Source organism: Euwallacea similis, chromosome 2 (assembly GCF_039881205.1).
Source record: "Euwallacea similis isolate ESF13 chromosome 2, ESF131.1, whole genome shotgun sequence".
Lineage (NCBI taxonomy): Eukaryota > Metazoa > Arthropoda > Insecta > Coleoptera > Curculionidae > Euwallacea > Euwallacea similis.
The window spans coordinates 3,872,568-3,899,173 of NC_089610.1; the positions used below are offsets into that span (position 1 = coordinate 3,872,568).

At 36.0% G+C, this 26,606-nt stretch overlaps 2 protein-coding genes and 1 non-coding gene across 5 annotated transcripts in view; 1 reads left to right on the top strand and 2 right to left on the bottom strand.

Moving 5' to 3' along the window:
• Positions 1 to 363: 363 nt before the first annotated feature.
• On the bottom strand, positions 364 to 7,783 carry Sec31 (secretory 31). 2 transcript variants are annotated; one of them, XM_066405814.1, is made up of 24 exons: positions 7,749 to 7,783; positions 7,456 to 7,680; positions 7,146 to 7,303; positions 6,774 to 6,942; positions 6,540 to 6,715; positions 6,071 to 6,283; positions 5,815 to 6,008; positions 5,639 to 5,762; positions 5,417 to 5,580; positions 5,082 to 5,271; positions 4,856 to 4,969; positions 4,695 to 4,798; positions 4,539 to 4,635; positions 4,372 to 4,482; positions 3,716 to 3,910; positions 3,386 to 3,597; positions 3,065 to 3,331; positions 2,615 to 2,879; positions 2,299 to 2,513; positions 1,978 to 2,139; positions 1,584 to 1,872; positions 1,376 to 1,530; positions 1,244 to 1,315; positions 364 to 1,024 (listed from the first exon to the last, which is right to left on the bottom strand). In XM_066405814.1, the coding sequence occupies exons 3-24, from the start codon at positions 7,267 to 7,269 to the stop codon at positions 836 to 838; spliced, it is 3,801 nt and encodes a 1,266-aa protein (XP_066261911.1). In that variant the 5' UTR covers positions 7,270 to 7,303; positions 7,456 to 7,680; positions 7,749 to 7,783; the 3' UTR covers positions 364 to 835. The 2 variants fall into 2 exon arrangements, with proteins under 2 accessions (XP_066261911.1, XP_066261912.1); XM_066405815.1 differs by lacking the exon at positions 7,749 to 7,783 and having other exon boundaries at positions 7,146 to 7,294; positions 7,456 to 7,729.
• Positions 7,784 to 8,533: 750 nt separating this feature from the next.
• Positions 8,534 to 8,606, bottom strand: TRNAF-GAA (transfer RNA phenylalanine (anticodon GAA)). The gene has a single exon. It is a non-coding gene; the product is annotated as a tRNA-Phe (tRNA).
• Positions 8,607 to 9,978: 1,372 nt separating this feature from the next.
• Positions 9,979 to 26,606, top strand: part of Snoo (Sno oncogene) — an 80,475-nt gene continuing 63,847 nt past the window's right edge. Inside the window, exons 1-5 of one of the 2 annotated variants that reach the window (XM_066405832.1) lie at positions 9,979 to 10,545; positions 16,192 to 16,652; positions 18,729 to 18,938; positions 20,658 to 20,836; positions 20,879 to 21,083. In XM_066405832.1, coding sequence (XP_066261929.1) covers positions 16,341 to 16,652; positions 18,729 to 18,938; positions 20,658 to 20,836; positions 20,879 to 21,083 — 906 coding nt within the window. In that variant the 5' untranslated portion in view covers positions 9,979 to 10,545; positions 16,192 to 16,340. The remainder of the gene's footprint in view (positions 10,546 to 16,191; positions 16,653 to 18,728; positions 18,939 to 20,657; positions 20,837 to 20,878; positions 21,084 to 26,606) is intronic. The other variant, XM_066405834.1, reaches the window with a different exon arrangement.

The window sequence follows — 26,606 nt, forward strand, 5'->3', positions numbered from 1 at the left end:
CACGAGCCACCAAGTTAAACTGGCAACATGGCCAACGAAAGCTATTTTCGTATATCACAAACGTTGCCAAATTTCATAACAAAATAAGGAACAGCAACCATATTGCAGCCTGGTTCGGACCCCTTACTTATCCGCAAAAAATCCAGGTTCGGATTTAAAAAAATTTGATATGGTTATATTTAAAACGAGTTTTTTATCTCTTATGGTTATAGAGACAGTAAAGTACAGTTATCAAAATTGTAATTTACCCATCGTGCGTAAAGGGTATTTCATTTTACTTTACAACTCTCCTTGTGTGTATTACCTGATATCGTTTTTGAACACTAAAAAAGGCCGACAACAAGAAACGCGTCTACTTATATCTTCCTTGAATACAAATATAATCATTGAAAAACTCTTTGTTACATTTAAAATATATGAATCAATAAAATATATAATATTATCAAGCCAAACGAAATAATAAAGTCCTGTATAATGTTTTATAGAATAATTATTCTTACAATAATTGTTAATTATGAGCAACTATAAATTATAAGAAACCATTAAAAAGATTGAAAGCTTATAGTTCAATCAAATCAGGTCATCAGCCCCTTACTCAGTTCACCAAACCCATCGCTTTAGGTTACTTTGGTTGCTAAAGTTACTGGTAGTGAACGCTTTCTAATTTCCCATTTTACATTATAATAATCATATCATATAATACGTACGCGAAACCCTGCACTTTGAATGAACACCACAGTTAACCTGTTAAAGCAATAACTTAATTTAGCTATCACAACAATCGATAGCATTAAATCTTGACCAATCGTTATTAGATCTACAAAATAGGTCCTCATTAGCTTAAGTAAACGTGTAACTGTAGGGCTAACTGTATTAATACTTTAATTCCTGGCATAAAGCTGGCGATTTGGGCGAAGTCCGGACCTTGCACTAACTGCGTGTGCAACTGAAGGCCACTTGTGTAATCACCGGATTGTATGAATTGCACTATTTGATGAAGGGCAGCTAGGGCATTAGAGGAAAGCTGAAATAAAAACAAAAAATATATAGTGTACATAACAAGTAGTTTTGTTTATGCTACAACGTCATTTAGTTCCTAGTGATCTCTCTTTGAAATTTGTCCGCATAAACACGACCGTGATACATGCGCAATAAACATTTAAATATCTACGAGCCCCTTAATGTTTTGTCGTTATCGTGTATGGTCTCAAATTACTTTTCACCTTCATATTAAGACACTTACCCTATTATGTCTTAAGCTATCATATAAAGTCTCTAACCGCCTTCCAACATCATCAAGCTTCCGCTTTGTTTGCTGCAAAAAATATTTCAAATTCCAGCAGTCTTAATTTACGAAAATCGCTAACAAACTTACAGGATTATTCGTTGTACAATTACACTTCTCTTTTAAATCTTCCAATACCTGCTGCAGAACCTCGTGCTCACTTGGAACAGGTGGTTTTTGCACAGGTTGAGGAGTTACGGTCTTCGGCACAGGTGAAGGAGATTGAATATTACCACCAACACCAGCTATTAAAATCTACTTGATCTCCAATTCCATTAAAAGTTCACAAACATCTTACCAATGGCATTTTGATTAAAATTATTTGGATTAAAAGCTCCCCCTGCGGGCGGCGGGACAAAGGCATTATTCGAAGGGGCGAATGATGTTGGTGGTGGAACCATTGAACCTCCTAAAGGCGATGGGTTGAAAGTGGTGGGAATTTGTCCGCCGTAAGGCTGTGTTGGTGGTGGTTGGAAGTTGGAAGAAATATCTCCACAGCCAAAGCCGTTGGAGGCTGATTGAACAGTGGCTGATGAGCCGTATATTGGGTGTGTAATCGGGTCTGAGGCCATTAGATCAGGTTTCGGCTGCAAATAATTAAAAGCACTTGTTTTCCAAGCTTAAATTCTAAAGCCCTACAATTCCAATTTTCTGATATATTTTATAGGAAATAATAGACATTTTTAAGTCACCTGTTGTCTTGGTACTCGTCGATTGAGAATAGGGGGATCATTCCACCCTGGAGGAGTTTCTGTGTAGTTCAAAGCCGGTTGAGCTAGCTCCACTGGAGGTTGCGGTACAGCCGCAGGAATCAGCGGCGCCGGATGTAAAGCAGGATTTGGCACTTGAGGAATCTGGTATTAAAAAAAAAAACAATTAGGTATCGTAAACACAAAACATTAATTTTTAAATTTGATATGGAAGGACAAATCTAATTTCAGTACATGCAGGCCGACTTGTAAGTCTTTCATTAATAAATTATCATTAATTTGGTATAGTTGTTAATTACGTACTGGTGTCGGCATTACAGAACCTATTGGTTGAGTTGGTTGATATATTTGAGAAGCCGGCTGTCCATAAGGGGCATTAAATCCAGGTGAGTTGTAAGTTGGATCAAATGCAGGCACAGGTTGACTTGGCAGAGTATACAGATTATTAAGAACAGGGTAGTGAGAATTCGTAACCGACGGATCTCTGACGTGTTTCCGGGAAAGTTGACTTGATCCTCCTGAAAAGAAACATTCTTCAGGTTTAAGAGTGTCTTATCACAAGTTTCAATAAGTGGACAGCAAATAAAATATTAGGAAAAATCTCTACTACAGCTTTTACCTCGTCCAGAACCAACACTGTCAGGTCGAGGCGGCTGTGAAGGCGGCGGTCCAGGGGAAAACGGCTTCGGGGGAGCTACTGCTGTAGGAGGTGCAGCTTGCCACGGTTGTGGATGGTTTTGAACGCTGCCAACAACGGGTACTGCTTGGCTTTGCCAAGGTTGAGTGGTAACAGACGCATTAGGCAAGCCAGTGTTAAAATTAGTGCCGAATAAAGGAGGTTGTGCAGTTATAGGAGCCGGTTGGGGACTGAAAGGCTGTGTTTGCTGGAACATATAAGGAATAATTTGGATCAAAATATAACAGAAAAAAGCACAAACCAAATCAATATTAAAGAAAATGTAAATTTTTATATCGTTTGAAGATCGATATCTGGTAAACCTTTAAACCGGAATAAATTTGAAAACTATTGGATTCATGACAGATGAGCAAAAAAGCAGTTCGTACTTACGTGGAAAGCATTTCCACTATTAAAGTTTCCTCCTCCATAACCTGACAATGAAGTTCGAATGCTACCCCTTCTATTCAGTGCCTGTTGTTGTCGCATTTCTTGAACATTCAGCGGTTTTTGCCCAAGAGCTGTCAACAGCCTATCTCTCAATGAGGCCACCTTGTCATTTTGCGAGGATCCTAAATACGCTAGAGCGGTTTGCAGGTTCCCCTGAGCAGTCAGAAGAGCGGCGTAATGCGATAGAAGTTGCGCCAATGCCCCAGAAATCTAGATGAAGGGCTTAATTCAAATATTTGCGATTTAAAGGTGCGTGACAACAACCTGAACTTGCTTCCCCTGCCTCTCGATGGCCTTCTGCAAAAATGAAACTAATTCCACCAACTCTTGCAGGTCTTTGGTTGTAGTAACTTCGTTTCCGTTCCAACTTGTGACCAACTTGTCGAAATTACCAGCACAAATGTAGCAGAGTTGGGCATCTTCTGCAAATTTTGGATTTACGGTGCTTTCAGCCTCCAATCTACTTCCCAGCTGTTCTGAAAGGACGTTATAATGGTTACCAATAGTTGCTGGTTTATATTCTTAAAAGCTTTTTCGGAAAATCGCCATATTTGCCAAAGTAGTTAAGAACTTTTTTTATATTGCTGAGCTTACCACATAACAGCGGCAAATCTTCCTCAGAAGCGTGCGTCAAGGCCGCTGCCAAGGCCTCTTTCCAGCTGATGATGTCGCAATTATTTATCACTGAACCCCAATCTTCGGAAATCATCGCAGAAATTAAATTTGCAACGTAACCTTCAGATTGTTCCAAGTATTGATGCTGAGTTTTTGCCAGAAGATCCGGTCCTCCTGAACACACAAAAATTTCATCAAAACGTGAAGAAATTATGTTGACAAATGATTAAAATTACAAGACAAAAAGCCTCAGATTACTAAAGAAATATCACAGAAAAACTTGCTTCGTCCTAAAATTCAAATTCAAAACAATAACATTTAAATTCGGTCCCATTAACTAAAACAGTCTATTACTGCGAAAGTTTACTGAACAGAATCAATGTTAGAGTCTTAAACAAAACTGTACGACAAATCGACAAAATAATTCTTTAACCTTCACTAAATCCTTTTACAATTTAGGGCCGACTTGCACGTAGCTTTGATGTACCTCTGGGGTTACAGTAAAAGGATTTTAGGCACTTAATTACCAAGATTACAGAGGCGGACTGCAAATTTTTTTTCTGGACTCATATTAGATTTTTCATCATTGGCAAATATAAGATAAAATTAATCAACTGAAAATCCTAATTTCTTACCAGTAGTTGCTATAATGAGAGCATCAGCAAATCTTTTGGCCTTAAGACAGAGCTCAACAGCTGCTTCAACGTTATTGAGCAATAATGCTTGCGTGATAAGGCCTTCAGTGTCTGTAAAAGCCATACAAATTTAAGAAAATCATGGTGAAGGCTCTGCAGATACCTACCATCGTTTGTTTTGATTTTAAAGGGGATTGTGGGTTTGGAAGACCCGTTTTGTTGAGATAAATTACTGAACGGATCGTGACTGTCATAATCCTCAATCTAAAGTAATTGTTGTATTATATAATATGAAAACATTATCGTTAGGGCAAATAATTTACTCTATTTCCCGTGAAGTCATCAGCTAAACGGTCGATTTTGTTTTGCAAAACGCGAGTTCCAATATGCTGGTCGAGTTTGCTGTTTATATCTTCTATTCTGTAGCCTAAAAATTACCTCTAAATTATTCTGTCTACACTTACACAATGAAGAAACATTTTACCTAATAAATTTAATAGTTCTGCTCTAGGATTTTGCTCAAAATTGGCTTTGAGGAAGTGCCATATGTATTTCTTGTGTTGGTCGTTTGTTTCATTCGATTTTTTCAAGCAATACTCTAAAAATGTATGAAGAATGATTTACTTCAGTGGGTAAAAATTCCAATATATTAGTAAATTAAATACTTACATGCAAGTGAAGTGGTAATTATGGAAAAAATAACTATTTACCCAGAAAATCACCAGTCTCCAATGCAATTTCCAGTTCAGCAGACTTCTGCACAAACTCAGCTTCGGTAATAACTTGGCTGATTTCCACAGTTCTTTTCACATGGGTAGATACTTGACCGGGTTGGGCGTTCTGCTGGACTTGAGCCTCAATTTGTTTATCATGACCAAAAGAGATTAATTTTCCACCGAACTATACATAAATTATAGTTATTAAAAGAACTGTCGTAAAACATAAATAATAAATCAAATATAAATAAAAATTTAAACTTAATGTGGACTTCATGAACAGAATAAGCATTTATAATGTAGCCATTATTTTGTTGGTAGGTACGTACCCCAAAACTAGCACCGGCAGGTTTCCTTAACCATTTTGGAGGTTTGCTAGGATCTACGCTCACTGTAACATGGGATTGCTGTTGGACAGGAGCCTGAACAAATCCATCCATTCCAGGAAAACTATCCGCTATTTTATTGGTCGTCTGTATTTGTTGAGTTTTACCTAACCATTACAGCAGAAATGTATAAAGCCGCGATGGCTGAAAATAGTAACATTATACCTCCCATCAGTGAATAAACAGTGACATGACCATCATAATTTGGACAGGCGATTAAAAATGGATTCCTTGGACACCAAACTACATCAAAACTCCATTGGTTGGTTTTGGCAATTTCCGATATTACCTAAATATCAGAAATAATTCTCTTGGTCTATAAAAAGATGCAAGAATCACACCTCTCCATTTGCCTGATTGGAATTCGGATTCCAACACAAAATCCTGTCATCCTTTCCACAACTGACAAGTAAATCGGCGTCGTTCTCACACCAAGATATTGCTAAAACGCCCCTTTGATGGTTCTCTAAAGTTTTCAGAGGCGAAGTGGCAAATCGCAAATCCCATAGTTGGATAACTGGAGAATGATCTTCCTCTATGATAAAAAAAGCTTTCTTGCCACCCGCTACATACCACTAAATCAAAGGAAAATCAAACCTGAAGCCAAACAAAGTTGTGTAGCAACTTCAGGATGCCATGCAACTGTTTTCCACCTAATTCGAGACACTGTGTCAGTAAGTTTGATAATTGGTTCATTTTTCCGCAAATCCCAGATGACACATTTAAAAGCAAATGAAGATGCAAGAATGTGCTGTACTTGTCGGTTCCAGGCAACAGACAGAACATCTTCCAATGGTTGTGATTTTGCACCTGAAAATGTTTCACTCTTGAGAATGGTACTCTTTTACTTTTTGAGATATTTACTCACTTAAGGTTCCTGATCATGATCCAAAAATAGGAGAAATGATAAATTGTTGACAATTTATTAAAGAGTTACCTTAATTGAGAACTGTAGGTTTCAGTCTCAATTTTCTATGCATTGAATTAAATGATATTTTGAGAGACTCAACTTACAGCCCTTTGACTTAAAAAAATATATATGTATTCAAAGTAAAAGTTTCCTTACCTGGTGACATAGGAGTGCTAGTATTATTCAAATCCCAAATAAATATTTCAGATTCACCTGCACCAGAAGCAAACAAATTTTGCTGGAATCTATTGAAATCCAAAGCATGTACAGGTCCAGAATGCTTTTGTTGCCTACCAACTAGGCCATTTTCACTTTTGAGAAGTTTAGATACACTATGGATTAAAGGAAAGATGTACACTTTGAGTTATTCACAAGGGTTTGAAAAGGTACCTATATATTTGTAATAAACCATCATCGCAACCACCAATAATGGTACCAACTGATTCAGTACCAGCTGGTCCCCAAATAATTTTATGGAATCTGTGTTCACTTGAGACAGAAGATATTAAATGAGTGTCTGGTCCTGGTTCAGAGATATTAAGGGCATAAATTTCTAAAGCTGAAATACAAAAAAGTAGCATAATGTTATGTAAATATGCTCATTTAATCAGTGTCATTTGATGTTAATCTTAATGTTAACAGCCAATTAACTGGTTCTGAATTATGCAAGAAGATAACACATATTGAAAGGTGAATACCATAGATTAGGGATTTTAAAACTTTTATTGACTAAAGAATAATGCAATCAAATATGATTCTCACCAGCATTTGTGCTAAAAGAGGCGTCTAATTGAGAAGCTGCAGTTCCAGCTGCTAAATAAACAGGATGCTGGGTCTTGGGAGACCAAGCAACATTTGCTGTACGCTCTATATCTTTCACTTTCATCTTGCTGTTGCCTTCAGGTTGGTTTCTGCAGACTCTAATTTACAATAGATACTTCAGTACATACAAATTTAGTAATAATTAAATAGGAAATAAAATATATTTCGAAGAAAAGTTTTGCCATAAGATCTGTATGCTCATGTCTAAGGTTAAGTCTGATTTCTAGGTTAATTAAGTGATTATTCTTACCTTCTCGGGAATATTTAAGGGGTCATTTAACACAATCTAGAAGATGTGAGAAAATCATAAACTTTACGGTCTTCAGGAATTCCAACGTGGCTCAGATGACCATTTGACGTTTGCGGTGGCACTATTCCAAATATAAACAAGTGTCTCAGAATAATTTAAACTGATATGATGATAGTTAACATTAGGAAGCGTTCAGTTGAGAGCTGTATCCATTCATAAACAATTCTAAAGTATAAAATAAATAAAATATATTGGAAAAATTGAATATTTAACTTCAATTAAAAATAATATACCAAAAAATCAGATGAATATCGGTCGGCAACTGTCACTGTCCATGATTTTGACGGTTCTGACATTAATTGCATTCGGCTACTATAAGCGTTTGCCTTCAGTACTTAGTTCTGGTTACCGATGGCGAATCCTGGAACTCTTCCCAACATAGCGTGCACAGCTCCCTGTGTATGCCTAACATGTTATCAAACATGATAATAAAACAAGAATAGTCAACCATATTGTCCCATTAGTGCGGATTTCTAAACTCATCATCTGTGAAACATAACCAGAACCATATGCGAAAAGAAAACGCTCTATCTGTTTCGTTTTCTTTGTATGCACTAATATGTTCTATACGCTCATGGTACTGTTGCTTTTCACCAGTGCATTAATGGTGTACAAGGTTTTTTCTAAATATACAGGGCAAATTTTAAGGGTACATTCTTTGCGTTAAAATATGTTAAAAGTTTTTATAAACATGACTGAGATCTCTTCATTTTCGACATATTGAAGAAAAATCGTTACTTTATTACTAAAAAAAACGCTTAAGGTAATTGAATTAAAGTTTCTATCGCCTAATAACATTGTCGGATGTCGTTTAGTCATATTACACTCCTACAAATTTCAGTGGCGTTCCCATAGGAGAAATCTCCCGGAATTTCATGTAAAAATAGTAAACCTCGATAGATTTTTAGAACATTTATAATTATTTCAAATAGAGCAACTAAAAATACAACTTCTCTGTTATGTCCCCATGTGTTGAATAATTGATCATTAATATAGCAAAATTAAATTAAAAAAGTCTTGCCGAAACCCGGGATCGAACCAGGGACCTTTAGATCTTCAGTCTAACGCTCTCCCAACTGAGCTATTTCGGCGATGGTAGTTACTAAATCAAAGATGTATGAAAGCCTCAATGAAATATCAATTAAATAATTAAATATGTTTTTAATATGTTAATATTAATATGAAGTGTTCTGTTTAACCATATGCTCCTAGTTATGACACTATAAATAATTCTATGAACTGTATCACTACTCTGTACTAGTTACTACTTTTATCATTTCAACAATACCTAAGAAGGTTTTGTTTAATCTTTGATACCTATTTCTTGTCGTTCTAATTCCTAACAATCTATTTCTGATCAGAAACTGTAACGTTACGGTATATGTAGTAAATACTTTTGGTCTGTCAAATGCTATACCATGCAATACAATAGCATTTTACTTGATAATAAGCAAATGTGTAGTTTGTCTCGCTGATTAAGGACATAGAAATACAGCCCCTGCAGGCCTATAGATAGAACCTTTTATTTGTTATTACGTCTCACTTTTGCCTACGCTCCCCTAGTCCCTTAAACGGGTCGGGACGCTTATTTTGACGGGAAGGTGGGTCACGTGACCCGGCTGGTGTCTGCCGTGGCGATCCGACAAACAAAGCCCGGTTGCCATATCTAGGAATTCGTCAATAAATCACCGACTGTTAACATTTTATTTTAAACGAATAGGTACTTAGAATTAAACCATAACAACACTTTTCGTAAAGTACGATTTACCAAGAAATCATTGCGGTGGTATAAACATTTTTGTAATGATGCATTCAAATCGTGAAATAACTTGGCAACGCTGTCTACCTGACTTTCCAAACTAACAAACAACTCATCGGCGTCTGTCGACGTCACGATAGCATAATTTTAAATCGGTGTCTGATTTGTCTTGGCGAAATGATGATTTTCTTAAATGATTTAAGCTAAATTTTTATGTATAAAATCCTTATAAAAGTATGAATACAACTAATAATAAGTTTTTAATATGCTTTCCTCTTATGCCATAGTCTGAGACTGAGACCCAAAAGCAAGTGAAGATTTGCGAGAATATGGTAGCGCGCTTGCGTTTAAAACCAGTCTGGGGTCGCGACGCGATGTTGCCAACGAGTGCGAAAGAGATTTCTTTTGGCAAGTTGATCCGTTAGTTACCTTTGTTAGGATTTGATTTTATAGGAATCCGATTCTATAGGAATATGCGTCCGATGAAAATAAATGGCGAATAATATTTTTTGACTAATCAACATCGACAAAAATGAAGGTTAATAGTAACATGTCGTGGGAGTATTGTTTTTGGTAACCCAAATAATATCGCAGTTTAAGAAGAGCAACGCTAGCTTACGTGATTACTACATAATTTTTCATGTGTTTCCCGAAAACTTGGCAAAGCAGCCCCCGAGCGACAATGCCGGCCGTCGCACGCCGCCAACCTAGACGATTCGAACGTCAACGAGTCGCGGTCGCCAGACTCGTGAAATGCGGCCCATTTCATCTCTTCTTCGCAACATACAAGTTGAACAAGGACGGAACACGCTGCACTGTCCAATCAAAACAAAGACAAAACCATTGCAAGCACGTCGAGAGCGGACCTTTGTTATGTAAGATTCAGTAGGATTCTGACTGGCCTACCTGTCGTTTGGTTTCGCTAAAGTTGTCGTCGACGTCGCGAAAACCATTAGGAATGATCGTGAAAAACAACAGACGAGCATCGCGTGAAGAAATGGTGGCAAAGATGATGAAGTGAGTGAAGTGTTCGTGATTTCAGTGAGAAAAGGTAAAAATCGTACGGTGAGAAATTGTCGATCGGGATAACGCTACAAAGGTTCCGATTAGTGGCGCGTAGGCGGAACTGGCCCACAGAGGGTACTTTTGAAAAATGCCGTTTCAAGTGTAGTGTCGGATAATTTGATAAGTGAATGAGGATTATGTGCAACTTTGCAGTGGCCATGAAGGAGTAACACACATTTTTTTATTTGGAATAAACGTTTTTAATAGTATGTATATTTTGTTGAAGTGCTATGGGCTTTAAGACGCCTTACGTATCCTTAACACCGAGGATGCAATTTAAGCAAAGATGCATTTTGACTAGTTAGTTATCTTTTTTGTATATGCAAGAAACGTAAATCTCCTTCCAGCAACCAAAATCTGAAACATGACCATGACCAGTTCCACTGGGTGTGAAACCTCATGTGGTTCAACTGAAAAACCAGACTTAAAGCACTATCTGCAAGGATAGAAACTGCCATGGGCCAATTATTGGATTAGACAGATTCTCATACTGCACGTGGATTTAAAAATAATACATCTGTAAACAAGACATGAGACAGGATGCAAAATAATTTTGCCAAAGTACTTAAATGCTCATTTGTGATAGGAGGAACATAACAAGACGATGCTAAAAATAACTCAATAACAGATAATCATTAAAATATTAATATTTTTATTAAAAGGAGAATGGCGATTTTGAGGATTTAATTCTCTTAATGTTCCTGCCTCTGTTCCACACTGATAAGTCTGCTTCATCCCCATAAATAGAAACCTAATTGACTTAGCAGAAAAATCTATTTCAATAGGGGACTGCAGACCTGTTTCCTAATACAGTAATGGATTTCATGCTGAACTAACTGTACTATCACAGAAAACAAATTTGACTTAAAGATCGCTTTTCTAATCGCACACACACTGCATTCTACTGTGACTTCAATTACATTTCTTTAAATCCATAAAACTTTTTTACCTTGGAAGCAAAATATATTGGGAAATTGATTTTACCTGCCTAGGTCAGTAATTTTTCTATGTTAGATGCAGAAAACGTTTTCTAGATCTAGAATTTCACTTTTTCGTGGTTTAGAGAACGACGTTTTCAAAAGTGTTACTACTATAGGAAGGATTTTTTGTTTTGATATATCATGCTTACTGGGAGGTTTTGCTTGGTATCAGATAAAATACATACCAAAATAAATATTTATTCAGCTTCAGTTCAGTATCTAACACTTCAGAGTGCAGTATATGGATAGTCTTACCCAATAGAAGAAATTCTCCTATAGATGCCTAAATGTAATAAACTGAAGATCCCTAGGAGATGAAAGTAAATAATAATAATCCATGATGTAAACTGTGCTAGTGTTCGGGCCTAAGATTCATATCGGAGCAAAAAAATGTAGAATTAATTCTTGCAGAAAAAAGTAAATATAATGTATAAGTATACAAGTAAATAAAATAAATAAATGTTACCAATAACATTACTAATCCATTCAAACATGTTAGTAAAGCCTCGTTTGATTTATAAATGACATCAAAACGTTAGACTTGATTTAAAAATCTCTTCAAAATGCTTATAATGTTACACTGACACAAATATTGGTACTGTAAAATCCACTTTATATGAAGAAACAGTAATTACTTGACTGAACCTATTTGTTGGATCCTAAGTTGACACTCTTAGCAACTTCCCTCTTTTCACCTTCAACTCCGAATAAATCTGCATAATGACAAACACATTTTTTTGTCTGAATCCTTTTCTTTGGTGTTTAGGGCGGGGCCGATACCCGACGCAAAAATATTCAAAATACTTGCGAGTTTTAGGAGAAAATTACCATAAAGAAATAGGGATAAATACTATATACTAGTAAGAAACAGCCTGTTGTAAACTTTTTTATTTGACACAGTAAGACTTCTTGCCACTACACAGAGGCGCTTATGTACGCCACTACCACCCTATCTGAGAGATAAAAACGAAGTTTTCCGTAAGGGCAAAGCATGATGGAGCTACTATTCTAGTAATAAAAACCATAAAAATATTCTGTAAAACCGCAGATTTCTCTTCAAATATCGCCTTACAGTTAATTTCTATCCAAACAAAGAGGCAATTATCAAACTACGCATAAATGGGTCATGACATAAATAATTCTGTCGCCGAATGCAATTTTTTATGGGTGTAGGTTTGGGCGATTTATTAATGACAAGAAGACCCAAAAAAAACAATGAAATCACAAAATACTCGTTAGTTAAACTGATTATTTGCAAATATTTAAATATGGCGTTAATGTGAAGGCAAATCCGAGGGCGAATCATGTAGATACCGTAAAAGTTTTGAGATACAAGGCAGAAGTTGGGGCAATAATACATCATTAACATGTAATTTCTTTTACGGCAGTGTTTATGAATTCACACGTCTATCATTCTCGTTAAGTCAATGAAAGGGATCATGGGGGATCTCAGTGTAACACTGTAAAATTTCTGACAAAGTAAATTTTATGTCCAGATTAATAACAAGAAAAACTGCCCAATGAGAAAGTCATCACAGAAATATTTGACCAAGACGAACGAGACATATTGAATTTAGATATTTTTGATTTTGACCATTAACTTTAGTAATGATAAAATGAATGACATATGTGGCGTAAATAGCAGTGACAATTGACACTTTTAAAACATGAAGTGGAATTTGTGGGATAAATATTTGGAGAAGTAAAATATCTCTTCTTGACCGGACGTTTTACAACTGTAATTTAAAGTTATTGTAGCGCTTCATAGCTACTTTGGCTTGATCAGCACAATGAAATGAGTTTATAGTGAGGTCTTGGCGATCTTTTCCTCCTAACCTGAACTGTTTTTTTGAGCGTTTATCAAAAATATATTTTTCAAATACCTTTAAGGTTCGTCCAATTTACTTATATTTATTTTTCCCCATATTTTCCATAATATCTCAATGTTGTCCCATGGGTAAATTGTACCGGTTTACCCATGGGACAGTCAAATCAAACAAGGTCAAAACCAAACCTTCAGGCCAAATTTTCATCTCTTGAGACAAAAGTTAATGTTATGGGATAACCGACCTCTTAGAGATGAAAACTATGTTTTCGCTTAGAGTCAGGGCTTCTCTTCAGGCGCTCCTTTACAAAAAATATTTTCTGAAAGAGCACCTGGAGAAAATATTTTTTATGAAGGAGCAGCCTTTTCTCCTAACCCAGCAACAAAAAACCTTTAATATATTTCATAAAGTCATGAATTTCTCCTTGGATATTTCAGTACAGCTAATTTCTGCCTAAACACAAAGACAATTATCAAGCTATGTATGCATCAGCCTTGACATTAATAATAATGTCTCGGAATGCAAACTTTGATGAATTTGTGTTGGTGAGAAGGAGACCTATTAATAATGGGACCTAAAAAAGCAATGAAATACTAATCAATACTAATTGCATTTTCAACACTATTTAACAAAATTAATGCTTATTTGCAAATATCTAAATATGGTGTAAATGTGAAGGTAAATCCAAGGGTGAGTTATGGGGAGGCCATAAAAATTCGTAGAGGAAAACCGGAGTTGCAGGAAAAATGCATCATAAACTTGTAATTTCTTTTATGGCTGTGTTTATAGATTCATACCTCGATCTTTCTTACTAAGTCAATAAAAGGAATTACGTGCGATCTCAATGTAACTATGAAATTCTAAACAAAGTAGATTTTATGTCCAAATTTTAGGTATTCAATTGGGTTTATATAGGGTGTTATTTAAGTACGTGGCCAAACTTTATGAGGTGATTCTTTGAGCGATTTCAAGACTAAGTTATAAACCAAGGTAAAGTTTATATAAACATAGGTTCCGTAATGCTTCATTTTTAAGATACAGGATGTTAAACTTTATTTTTTAATCGTTTTTTCGTAAAAATTTTAAGGATTTTCCAAAAAGTTTTCTTACAAAATCCACTTAGTTTTTCATGACACACCTACCCCTAAAATTTTATAGATAAGTTGTGAATAACCCTGTAGAAATTTTTCGTTTCAGAATCGCTCAAAGAATCACCCCTTGAAGTATGGCTAAGTACTTAAATAATACCCTGTATATTAAACAAGCCATTGGGCGCGGTTAATGGTTTATGATATTCTTCGGTAATTGACTCTTTTAATATCCCCCCATTATTTGCCTTAGATATATCTAAATCTGATCAAAAATGTTCCTGGTAGTGACACCTAGTATCTGGTGATAAAGCCATAGGCAACAAGAATCATTTCGCTGACTAATCCAACACCATTATTATGTCTTCAAAAGAAATATGGATATACAATAATCAGTATATTCTTACATAAACATTTTATGATAGTCATTATTCACTACGGGAAGCTTTTACGTCAGGTGAGAGACTCAAGTCTCCCGAGGGAATAATGGTCATAAAAAGCAAGCATAACATTATACTTTGTCCACGGCCATTGTTCATTACCAAGGAAAAGGTCAATTAAAACGCAAATAATATTGGACTTTTATTGAAATATCAAACGAGTTATTCACACTAAAGTGAGCGCCACGACTCTATGCATTTAAATTTATATGGCCAGTGGGAATAAAGATTATGTCCCGCAGATCCCTTATTATTCCCTTTGACGCTATATGTATATGACCTCTATTTAAGTTTAGTCGCCAACCTAAATATTGGTTCATTATTAACTAGTCGTTTTTAGGTTAATCTTCTTTCTCTAATTATCTTCAAATTTTAAATTATTTGGCATACATTTTACACAGCAAATTTTCATAAAGGGAATATTAAAGCGAGCATATAAAAAATTTAGCAGCAGAAAGATAAGTGCTTACCTGGCTTGGATGCCTGCGTCAAGGTCTCCATGTTAAGCAAGGAAATTAATGAAAAAAAAACGAGGAAAAAATATGAAACCTCAATTGAATAGAAAAAAATCTATTGCGGTTTCTTATTACATTATAAAATTTAAAATGTCTTATTTTTAGTTTTCAAAAAATATCACCTCGGTCTCGCCTGAAATGGGAATACCTAGATATCACAATTTTTACCGTTGGGTTTATCATAAAAATTGAGCTGCGGACATTATATTCATTCACTCTGTACTATAGAGAATTCGTGAATTGTCAAGAAACTCATTTTTGGGCACAGAATAACTATAAAAACACTGCCTGCTGGTGCGATAGTTCGCCTGCTTAGCCAGTGTCTTTAACTATCGCCCTGTGCTAAATTTAAATAATAAAATGTTTAACGCTAAAAATTCGTGACTTAAATTAGCAAAAAGATCTTATCAGCGCCAAATCTTTTAGAATGCTTAATAATGTTTTTCAATTTCGCTTTTTATCACTTTACATATATTATTTGTTTGGCTTGTGTGTGAGGTGGGGAGAAGCTCTATTATAATCTACAGTTTTGTTTACCCCCAAATATAATAATGTAGGTATAATCTATTTGCTTCACGGCCATTCCACAGTTTTAGCAGGATTCCAACCTCTAAGATAAAATCAATTCAATAAGTTTACTTTTATATCTCCAAGTGATATAATAAATAAAACATCAATTGTGTTCGGTAAACAACATCGACACGCGTTGGCATAATTACTCCATAGTACTAATTTTTATCCAATTAAATTGCACAGAAACCGTGCCGAACATGTGTCAGCAATAATTTATTATGATATTGCACGGTATTCCACTTCCTGGCGATTTTTTATGTGTCAATTTCCACTTCAACAGCCCAATATTTAAAATAATTCATTTAGCGCAGCCATATAGTGAAGGTCTCAAAAGTGTGTATTAAACCAAACTGCATCTTTGATACGTTATTTTTGTTGATTATGAGAAATGTTCAGTTCCATCAAAGCTCCACCGCCCTTTCTTTTCCAGTGCCGACCATCAGCAATGTCCAATGACAGCACTGGTGCCGTTTCAAGAACCCAAAAGTACCAGCTGGAAGACGTCTTTAAAGAAATCAACACCACCATGCCCTTTCAAGCACACTAACGAAACGAAATCCGATCTAGCGGCCCTCCAAAATGATTAATGCTCGGATAGAGGTCAACTCTCACCTGAAGACCGTACTGAGGACCTATCAATACAGTGCCACGAAATCGTTACAAGGACCAGGGCATTCCTTAAACCATACTGTAATTAAGAATGAAGCTTCGAGTCCAGAAACCAGCTACGATGAGGAGTTTCAGCCAGTTTCGGTACCATTTCCAGTGCATCAGGTGCCGATTTTAGCGGCCCCCGATACTTCGTCTAGTGATCGGATTGAGACTATTTTAGAGGGGCAGGCGATTTCGTGCTTTGATATTGGGGGAGAGAAGAGGCTTTGTTTGCCTCAGGTGAGTCTTAAACAAATTACTGCGTATTCACAGAAAATTATTATTTAAGTCACAAACTTGTCATTTTTTGTGGTTTTTTTACCAGGGGAATTTCCATGTACTACTGATGTCGGGTACGTTTAAAATTCTCTTCGGAAACGCGCTTCCAAGTCTTTTAAAATGTGTCGGGTAATCGAACATGGAGCAGTGTTCTAAACTAAGATTTTTATTAACCGCCATAAAATCTTACTTTTCAACGCGAATTTTACTGGAGATGAAATTGCACCTTTCCATTTACCAATGACCACTTAAATAGTGATCGAAATTTACCAGCAATTTTCATTTATGTCACCCCAATGGCAATTTACCGCTGGCTTTGCAGGAATTTTGGAAAATTGCTTAATAAATATAACATTTTTTTTGGTTGCATATGAAGTTATCAGCTTGCCTCTACTTTCCTTTTAGTTACGCGTTTCTAATTACGCCATTCTTGTTAACCTACTAAGACTAACCTGTCAACCCTTAAAAATAACAGTCTGGACCTCTTTTTTCAATTTAAACCACAAACCCATTTTACCATGATCTTCTTCCAACGCCCCATCCAAAGGACGATTAATTGTTATTTTGAGGATTAAGAGCAATTCGCCCAATTGCAAATGTTAAATAAATAATTACTTTCCACTTCGTTGAGAGAAGGGGGACACCCTTCTTTGACAAGCTGGCACGGGAGAGGGTCTAAGTAAATATTAATTATTTTTCGCATTTGTAATCCCTGTTTAGTTGGAGGAAGTTAAAAAATTAAGTAAAATCTCCTACTTAAGGATCAATGCGTCTTGTATAAATTAACTGAGACGCTATTTTTTTTTCTTTTGACTAATCTCTTCGCTCCTATCGTTTTCGAGAGCTAAATCTATCGCTTTCAACTACTAAATGACCACTCACCTGGCTATTTGTCACCCTTCTTCTAGAAAAGTACTTGGCAACACCCACTTTCACTCACTACACTAGTGTATAAGTTTGGTTACAACACACTAGTGTTCATCTACTGAGTCTTAAAAAAAAACCGAATTATTAGTTTATTCCGTATTACGAATATCTTGTTTGCCGCCCCGCTGGCACACGACTGAATCATCTAAGAAACGATATCGGTTCGAAATATACAAAAAAATTTACAGCCTGCTTTTTGCAGAGGTTTTGCCACAGGCCGTAGGAAATATGTGGAACAAAATAATATTATGCACTATAATTATTGCAAGGAGTTTTGCCACTTTGAGGACGATTGTTGGAAATTTGGGAAATATTTTCATGTTTGCTTGAGGATTAATTAAGAAGTTCCTTGAAGTCAAATTTGATCCTTCTAAAAGATATTTCCATTAAATATTACTAAGAGTGATTAAGCAGGATTCCTGGAACTTCCCTCATAGTCTAATTTTTGCTAAATTCCTGAGAGGGTTCTAGGACTTTTTTTAATCTTTCATCGGCATTTGTATTTTGAAAAACTTTAGATTGGATCCGTATAAGTTTTTAATTTTTTTTCTCAAATTTTGGAAGCTTCTCGAAGGACTCTTTGCATCTTTGCCGAACTATAGATAATATCTCTACTCTGATTGATTATTTAAAGTCGTAAAATTGTTGACGATATTCTTTTGCATCGAAGACTAATTTTAGATTCTAACTTCATGAGCTCCTTGAAGGAGAAAGGATTTTCTAAGAATGTATAATGATTTTGAAGGAATTTTTTTAGACGTTTTGGACCCAGAATTTGAGAGTTGTCGATAATTTTGTTAATAGAGGTTTGGGAGAGTCATTCCAGGCTAGCTAGTCCAGTCCAGTCCAGAGTCGGCCAATGAATGCGGACACTGGATAATTTTTTGTAACTACCTGAAATGTAACTGATTTAATGAAAGTTTGTTTGAGTAATTGACGCTCATTAGGAAATTTCTTGCTGCCAATTTTTGAATTTAAAATATTTTGTTAAAAAGTTTTTTTGAACTTTTTCAATTTTTTATTGTAATCTCAATAACTCTCAAGATATTCTGAATATTACGTATTAATTTGCAGTGTTACGTATATGTAAATTCGTTTTCTTTGTTTCAGGTGCTAACATCAGTGCTAAGAGACTTTAATTTACCAGAAATCAATCGTGAATGTGACGAGTTGCAAATTTACTGTTCTCGTTGCACTTTTGAACAATTAAACATTCTAAAAACATTAGGGATTTTACCCTGTAATGTGATTAACTGTGGACTTATTACGAAATCTGATGCTGAAAGACTGTGCAGTGCGCTGTTGTATTCTTCAACGAAGGTGAGTGCAATTATGTTGGTTTTTTCGCATTTTTTTTCTATTGCCCATATTTTTGCCAAACGAGTTAAGGATCTCTGTTCTATAATATTTGTATGAATTTAACAGTATTCTTTGTCTAGAGCGTTATTCTTATGGGCCAGAAATTCGCCATTGGAGTGAAAATTATTAGGGAGATTATTATTATAAAATTATATATTCTTGAAATCAGATTGAAGGGCCTCATATATAGAATTAATAATATACAAGATGTCTTATTTAAAAAACACAGGTTTTAAGCATACCTCCAAAAAGCGATTTGCAATTCTTTTCCCAAATTTTCTAAAGGATTTTATAGTGTCAAAAACACCATAAAATCCTTAAGAAAATTCCAGATGTGTCAATTTCATTTTTTAATTAAAAAAACTTGCTTGAGAATAGATAATTTCTTTCGCTCACTGCAAACATATTTTCGGTTGAAAAATTGATATAGTCCATTCCAAATTCTCTTGATGTTGTGCACGGTCTTTATCTTATCCTTCTTATCTTATCTCTAACAAACATCGAATTTATACAATTCAAGTTTGTTAGCCATCTCTAGAGAAGAGTCATGTCAGTCAACACATTATAAGTATATTTAAGCGCGATATGGTCCAAAAACCATTTATTCGTTTAGTGACGTTGGTATATACACTTTTTATTATTAAAAATCATAATAGACTTTCTCGAGATTAGAGGTGAGTTGCATATCAACATAAAACATAGAATTAATTAAAAGATGAAGTAAGTAAATATGTGTTTTTCGTTATGCTTTACAACTCGTAGAAAGCCGACACTTGTTAATAGAATATGCGTAATCATATACCGAAGGCTACAAATTCGCAGCGTATCCCCTAAACCAGGAGAGATGTGACATCGGTTAAATTAAGGCAAGCATGTGCATTTTAATGCTAATTTAAAATCCATTTTGTATAAAGCAAAAAACATTTTCTTCTTAATGTTCACATCTTGTATGTTGGGAAAAGTTTTGCAAAAAGATTATCTGCCGTGTTTTGTAGCTTAATCCTTTCCATATCTCGCATTGGTATTCAGCTGAGAAATTCATCCTCCTTTAGGTGCTGAAAATATCGCGGAAACTGCCTAGAAATAGATATCGTTAGTAGATACTCCGATAGACTAAATCTATGGGAAATACCGAACAATAAATTGTCAATGAAACCGACTATCAATTGGTTAGAACCTCTCAAATTTTTGCAAATCTCCCGGATCATTCCGGATCTGCTCATCACTGCTGCCCATTGGTTCCTGTTGAGCGACTCTGAGTTCATTCATACACGTTCATCAAGATTTTATTACATCTAAGTGTGTCACTATTGCTTTATTAGATATTGCCGATATCTTCAGATTTTCCTCGCACAATCCCTAGGGGTCCTTGTACCGACTCAGATCCTCGATTTCGATCACCGTCTTGGTGAAAAGATTGTATCTTTGTCTGGTATTATCATAAGTCGTGCTTCATTGTTTCTTCATCTTATGAAGATAGAGTGGAGTTGCCAGACCAGGCACGACATGAATTTTCCCTCAGAAACTATGTGCTTGTACTTTTTAAGTGTACGAGCCGAAAAAATACTTTAATTTTCTTGGGTAATTCCGAGGTTAATTCAGATTAGTCTATATTTATATGTACTAGGAATAATATTTAATTACGAGAATAAATATTAAACTACACTGTTTTCTTTTCAGAATGTTCCCTTTCGACCCAGGAAAGGAATGACGTCATTCCCCGTATACCATGAGTGCTTCGGTGAAACCCATGGCCGGTGTTACCCTGATCTCTACACCAGCAAACAAGCTAAATGTATAGAGTGCGTAGACTGTCAATGTGGATTTTCGCCCCAACAATTCGTCTGCCATGTTCATAGGTAGTCAGCTACCATCGAAGTCTGTCTATCTTGGTTAATAAGTCTTTCTCTTCATAGAATGGAAAGCCGGACCATACACTGGGGATTCGACTCCAACAGCCACTGGAGGTCGTATCTCCATCTACCAGATGACCAAGCCGATCAGGAGGGCTTGAAAAAGATTTTGGACGAGCTTCGAGATCGGTACGAGGGGAAAGTACCATTTCCGCCATCTCCAGAGGGCGAGAGCAGCGTCAAACGAAAACAGGTAGGATTTTGTTTGATCATTATTGTTGATTGTGTAAATGTGTCTGTTAGAAATCTATAGCGAGTGAAAGCCGGTATTAATGACTACTCTGCTAGAGACGTCTCGGAGATAAGAGCGTTTTTGATGTAGTTTGAAGGTATTGTTTCGATTTGCGCTTCGAGCTCTCGCATCTCGATTGGAAAATGTAGGAGCGCTGCAATTAAATTTGCCGTTTTATTTTTAAACCAGAGCACAGAACAGTGGCGAGAAAAAATTCAGAATGTGTTTACATACCATTAGACTATAAAACAGACCTTGAGTGTCGGCATCTCAACCATTGCCGCTCGGCCTGTCTTGTGTTTGTAAGAGTCTTATCGCCCATTCCATTTTTTTTCACAGTTTATCTTTGGAGGAGATACCGAAGGATCGAGCTGAAGCCGAGTAACTGGTTTGAGCAATTATGGTTTAATTATTGCTCGAACGGCGATAGGAAAACTTACAAAGTATCTATCGAGAATTATCTGTAAACAGTTTGTGTTTTTACAAACGTGTTTATAGGTCGTACTCCGTCTTGGATAAGAAGCCATAAGGCTATGAACCATGATTTTCTAATGTTAAAAGAATTGGTACCCATAGACTTTGGTACAGCTTAAGCTGGTCCTAAAGGTGCTTATTATTTACTTGTGAGCGGGAGCAATAATAGCTCTTTGTGCAATCAGTTAGGGTTTTGCGGAACAAGCGAAGCTGCAAGTGTAATATGAGTTTCATAAAATAGCATTTCTTAATGAGTTACCATTTCTTCTAATTTTCCTATAGTGTTAAGAAATCGTTGAAAAAGACTTATGTGCATTCGAACATATTCAAGCTGCACCCTATATCTATAGAACTGTAGCTTATTACATCTTACATTTATTAACTGAATTAAAAAATGAAAGTGTCTACTTCCATTATGTAACTACTGGTTGCAAAATGAAGTTCATTTAGTCACCGGTTTTGATTAAGAAAACTTTTTACGTCAAAATTAGAAAGAATAACTTACAGCCCTAAACTTAACAATAAGAAAACACGTGCCAAGAAAAAAGAGAAAGAACCGTTTTCCCTTTCTCGGTCATATTCTGCAATTCATGTCTTACGAATAGCTCTAGTTAGATAACGATCACCTTAACGTTACGGCTAATTTTAAAGAGATCAATGTGAAATTGTTATCGAGGTCTGAATGTGAAATATCCATATAATTATATGTTCAGCTGAATTTTATTTAGAATACGCTAATATTAATAGCTATACGAGAGTGGTTGATGAGGAAGTACCCCTGAGGAATGCAAAAGAAAACAAGAATTCCTTTTTGGTTACGATCTACATTTTTATTGATGTCCCCAGGAAATGTCAGCTGCAAACACTGCAAAATAAAGAAAAAGCAGCGATATTTACTGCATTGAAATCGCCATGATTCATGTTAAAAAAACACCCTATATCTCCATACTTACAGTGACGTAGTGACGCTGCTGCTGCTGTTTTGGAAATATCAAATAATTTATGATATAAAGTGTTTGAAAGAAATACTCTGTTTCGTTTCATTCCGAGAGAGCTCTATGACATATTTATTTGCCTCATTTCGATTTATTCTCAGTGGTATTTTTGATTGTGATCTATACCTGTTGATTTTACTGAAAGGGGTGACGCAAGACGGTTCCTGAATTATTCACTCACTTCTTGAGCGGTTCGTTTACTATAAATCATTCCGACACACTACACGTTTTGCATCCTTCGCCGTAATATTTATATTTTTCAATCAACTTTTACCTGTCTTGAATTTAATGATTACGGACATCTTCCTAAGTATGTAAGTGTGTCTGTATTGTTTGCTTCTATTTACCTGCTCGCAATTAGGTCGTTATTTTACCTCTTTTCTATTATTATTTCTTAATTTTATTAATTCTTATTGATTTTTTCTTATTTTTTTATTTACGCACATATTTTTTCGCAATGTATGCATCATTTCCAATTTATTAATAAAGTCTGATTCATCTTCTCTTCAAGAGAATTTTCTTAGGTAATTCTCATTCTATATTAATACAGTTATTCCATCCGATCTATAAAATCGATATTATCTGATTTTCACGTTATTATTCTATACTATTATTATATTTTACAATAATTTTTTTTCAACTTCAGATCGGTATTTTCAACAGCAATTGAGGGTAAGTGTCTGGATAGATATCAAATATAGCGATCATTTTCCCTTAAAATTCGCATCTTCTTAATGGATTTTTTTTTTGAGAATACATTAGTGGCATTTCAAGTGGGTGTTTTCATGGCGCTTTGGTCCTAAAAACAGGATTGCTAAGTATGTTCTGAAAATCGTGGATACAGTTAATACAAGTACAGAAATATACTCCTTTTAAACCATTTCATAAAACTTTATGGATGCCTTTGTTCTGTTAAGGTAAAATTCAAGAGTTGTGGAAAATACGTCGGTTAACGAAGTTTGAATAAATTCGTCTCCAAGCTACTTGGTTCTGCCTAGAATTCGGGATTTCCGACAGGTTTATGTGTATATTTCTGCATATTTCCTAGTGGTTTAGTCACGAGAAGACTGCAGGGTCAAATTGAACTGAATATGCCCAGTTCTCTTTAGCTTCCAGCACATCCTTATATCATGAAACACTTATCTTGCAACTGACATCATTCAACGTACAGTTAGGTCTTAATATACATCCGCCGTAAACAAGTATTTAGTACGTTTAAAACATGGCGTGATCACGCTTTTTTTCCCATCTTTTTTATGTGATAATGGCACTATCTCGCGGCCAACTCCTTTAAAGCCCAGTTTTTCTGCCTGCGTTTGTTCTACTTCAGTCTTATTTTCCCCTCTTGATTTATGCATCTCCAGTATAATCTTGTGAACAATTTTAGCGTCAGGAAAATGGACTTCATCATTACGGAATAGCGTCTGCCCGCATTGATTGATCTATGGGATTTTTCCGTTAAGCGTTGACCCCATACGTCTTGTCGCAATTTACATAATTTATTAGAATTAATTCTGCTGCATTATGTTTTATTCTTAGACGAAAGGAAATTGATGACATACCAAGTCATTAATCTCACTAGCAAACCTTATGACAACCATGTGCACATCAAGGCCAATTTCTCGGTGAATGAATCACCTGTGTATTCACATCTACGTATATTTTGACTGTTTCTGTCAATATTCGTAAATCTTCTGTATCGATTACTAGTTCATGTTAGGTATGCAGTCGACCAACGCAACAAGGCATCCATTTAACCATATGGGTAGGGCCTGTCTGAACTCATCATCGTTGCGGCAAAGCCGTAATTATAAAACAATTACGCCAGTCACGTCAGATACTTCATATTAACCGCACATGACAGAACGAGTCTCGATGTAGAAAATTACCGTCTCTTTGGTTAAAAGTGCACTTTTTCTAAGTCATTACTGACAGCTAAGTCTTGGAGAGGGCGTGCACGACACATCGTTTATCTACCCATTGAAAATTATTGCCCTGATGGTCTTCTTGTGAGGCTGTGCTCCAGTGTTGCGAGGATTATTCATTTTCTATCCACTGAATGTCAAATTGCGCAAATAAATATTCACTTTCCTGGAAATAAATATGTCCTGGAAGGTGATAATGATGCCGGATGCAGGTTGACAGATGGCGCCATGGCTCATCCGATATTTACAACTTACCGTCATAACTAATGTTTTTTGGAATTTAAACCAATTATTTTCTGTTTTTTTTTATTTTGCAAAATTGCAATGCAAATTTTATTAGAAGCCTTCTGAATTTCTCCATCTAAACCGGTAGTAAACTTCAACGATCAAACTCGAAAGCATCGAGATTGAGAAGTTTCAATGTAATTATTGGAATATATTGTGCATTTAACCTCTTTAGAACCCAGATGTGATGGGTGCTACATGCGGTTCAAAAGAATTTTCACGCACTTAAGATGCCTTGCAACTTACCGCTGTAATTTTTACGCATGCTCGCTAAGAATTTTGAGATTCATTAGGTATTTTGCTTGTGTTTACGTGGCCTGCAGCTCTGCATTGGCTTCAAAGTCAAAAACAACTAATTAATCAGGTTTTTATCGTTGTTTTGTCTAAAGAGTATTGACCTGCCACTGGACAACGCATCGCTTTTGTAAAAAAGAATGAAATTTGGACCGAAACAGGATATTTGTTAACGCATGGTCGGAGAAACGTTAGGTTTCTTCGATTTCAAAGTTTTTGGGACAAAAAAAACTTCTCTTTAGAACCTTCGAAGCAGAAAGATCTTGATGATTCAGATATTGAGCAACCTTCTAATATTAGCTACGCAGATGATGATTTTTATTGAACTACAATGACCATGAGGTAACTAAAGATGAAAGTGATGACTCCTTAGCTTCCTCTGGATGGTACTTCCATGTTTATGAACATGTGCAGGTTACCGAAAATTCGCAGGTTTTGGACACAAGAAACCAGAGAATCAATTTTTTTCTTTTATATAAATTTTGCGTTTTCGTTATTTTTCAATCATATGTGGTTTTCGGAAACTCCATTAAAAAAAAAATCTAATTTGAGCTTCAGGCCGGAGAGATTACACAACTTTCCAGATCGTAGCTCCGAGGCATTTTAACTTGATTATGACATAATATCCGTAATACTCATTAGTAAATTGACAGGATGAAATCTGTGGTTGCTGTAATTATTAATAGCTTTTAAAGTATGATCTCGGGTGAACGTCGATCTCGGGTGAACGTCTAGATTTACTTGCAGGTAAGCAACGTTGCATATCATTAAAAACCGTTCCGATATTGTAATCCGCAAGGTTAATCGGTAACGGACGAACAGGTTTTCCGTATAGAATATGCTGATTACGTATGACCACTGGTTACGTTGCACCCACACGCTTTTTTCTGTCTAACAGCGCAGAGGGGAGCTCCCTTGTTATTGTTTATCAATTTTCTAATTTGACCTGGCCATTAACTTTTAAAGCCGCAATAAATCCATCTACCATACGACGGTCTTTCCGGCCGAGTCAGCCTCATTATTCGAAGTGAAAAGGTCGTAGGTAAATAGGGTAATAGAGCATTAGAGCGCTCCAAAAGCCCGCAAGCTTAATTCGGATATTTGTACGCAGGTTTCGCCTCCTGCTGCGAAACGGCGAGTTTGTCTTGCGGGCTAGTTTGAATTGGGGAATTAAATTGAAAAAAAATTAGTTGGCGCTTTTTTCTGAAGAAATGAAGTACAAAACCTTAACCACAACAAAATAATTAGATTGGATTCAGTCAGTCTTGCAAAGCGGCAACTGCGCCATGGGAGGCTTTCGCTCTCCTTCGGCGAAGGTCATCGACGGGCCACCGCTCATGTTGCGACAGCGCAAGCGAGACCACTCGATTTGTAAACCATACTTACCATTTGAATAAATCTCTGAAATGTTTACATTTTTGCCGACTACATCGTTAGAAAGTCAAATTTCCACGACGTGCCGTCTCCGTTTTCCTTCTGTTGTTTGCGGCCTGGTTTTCGTTGCGTATACA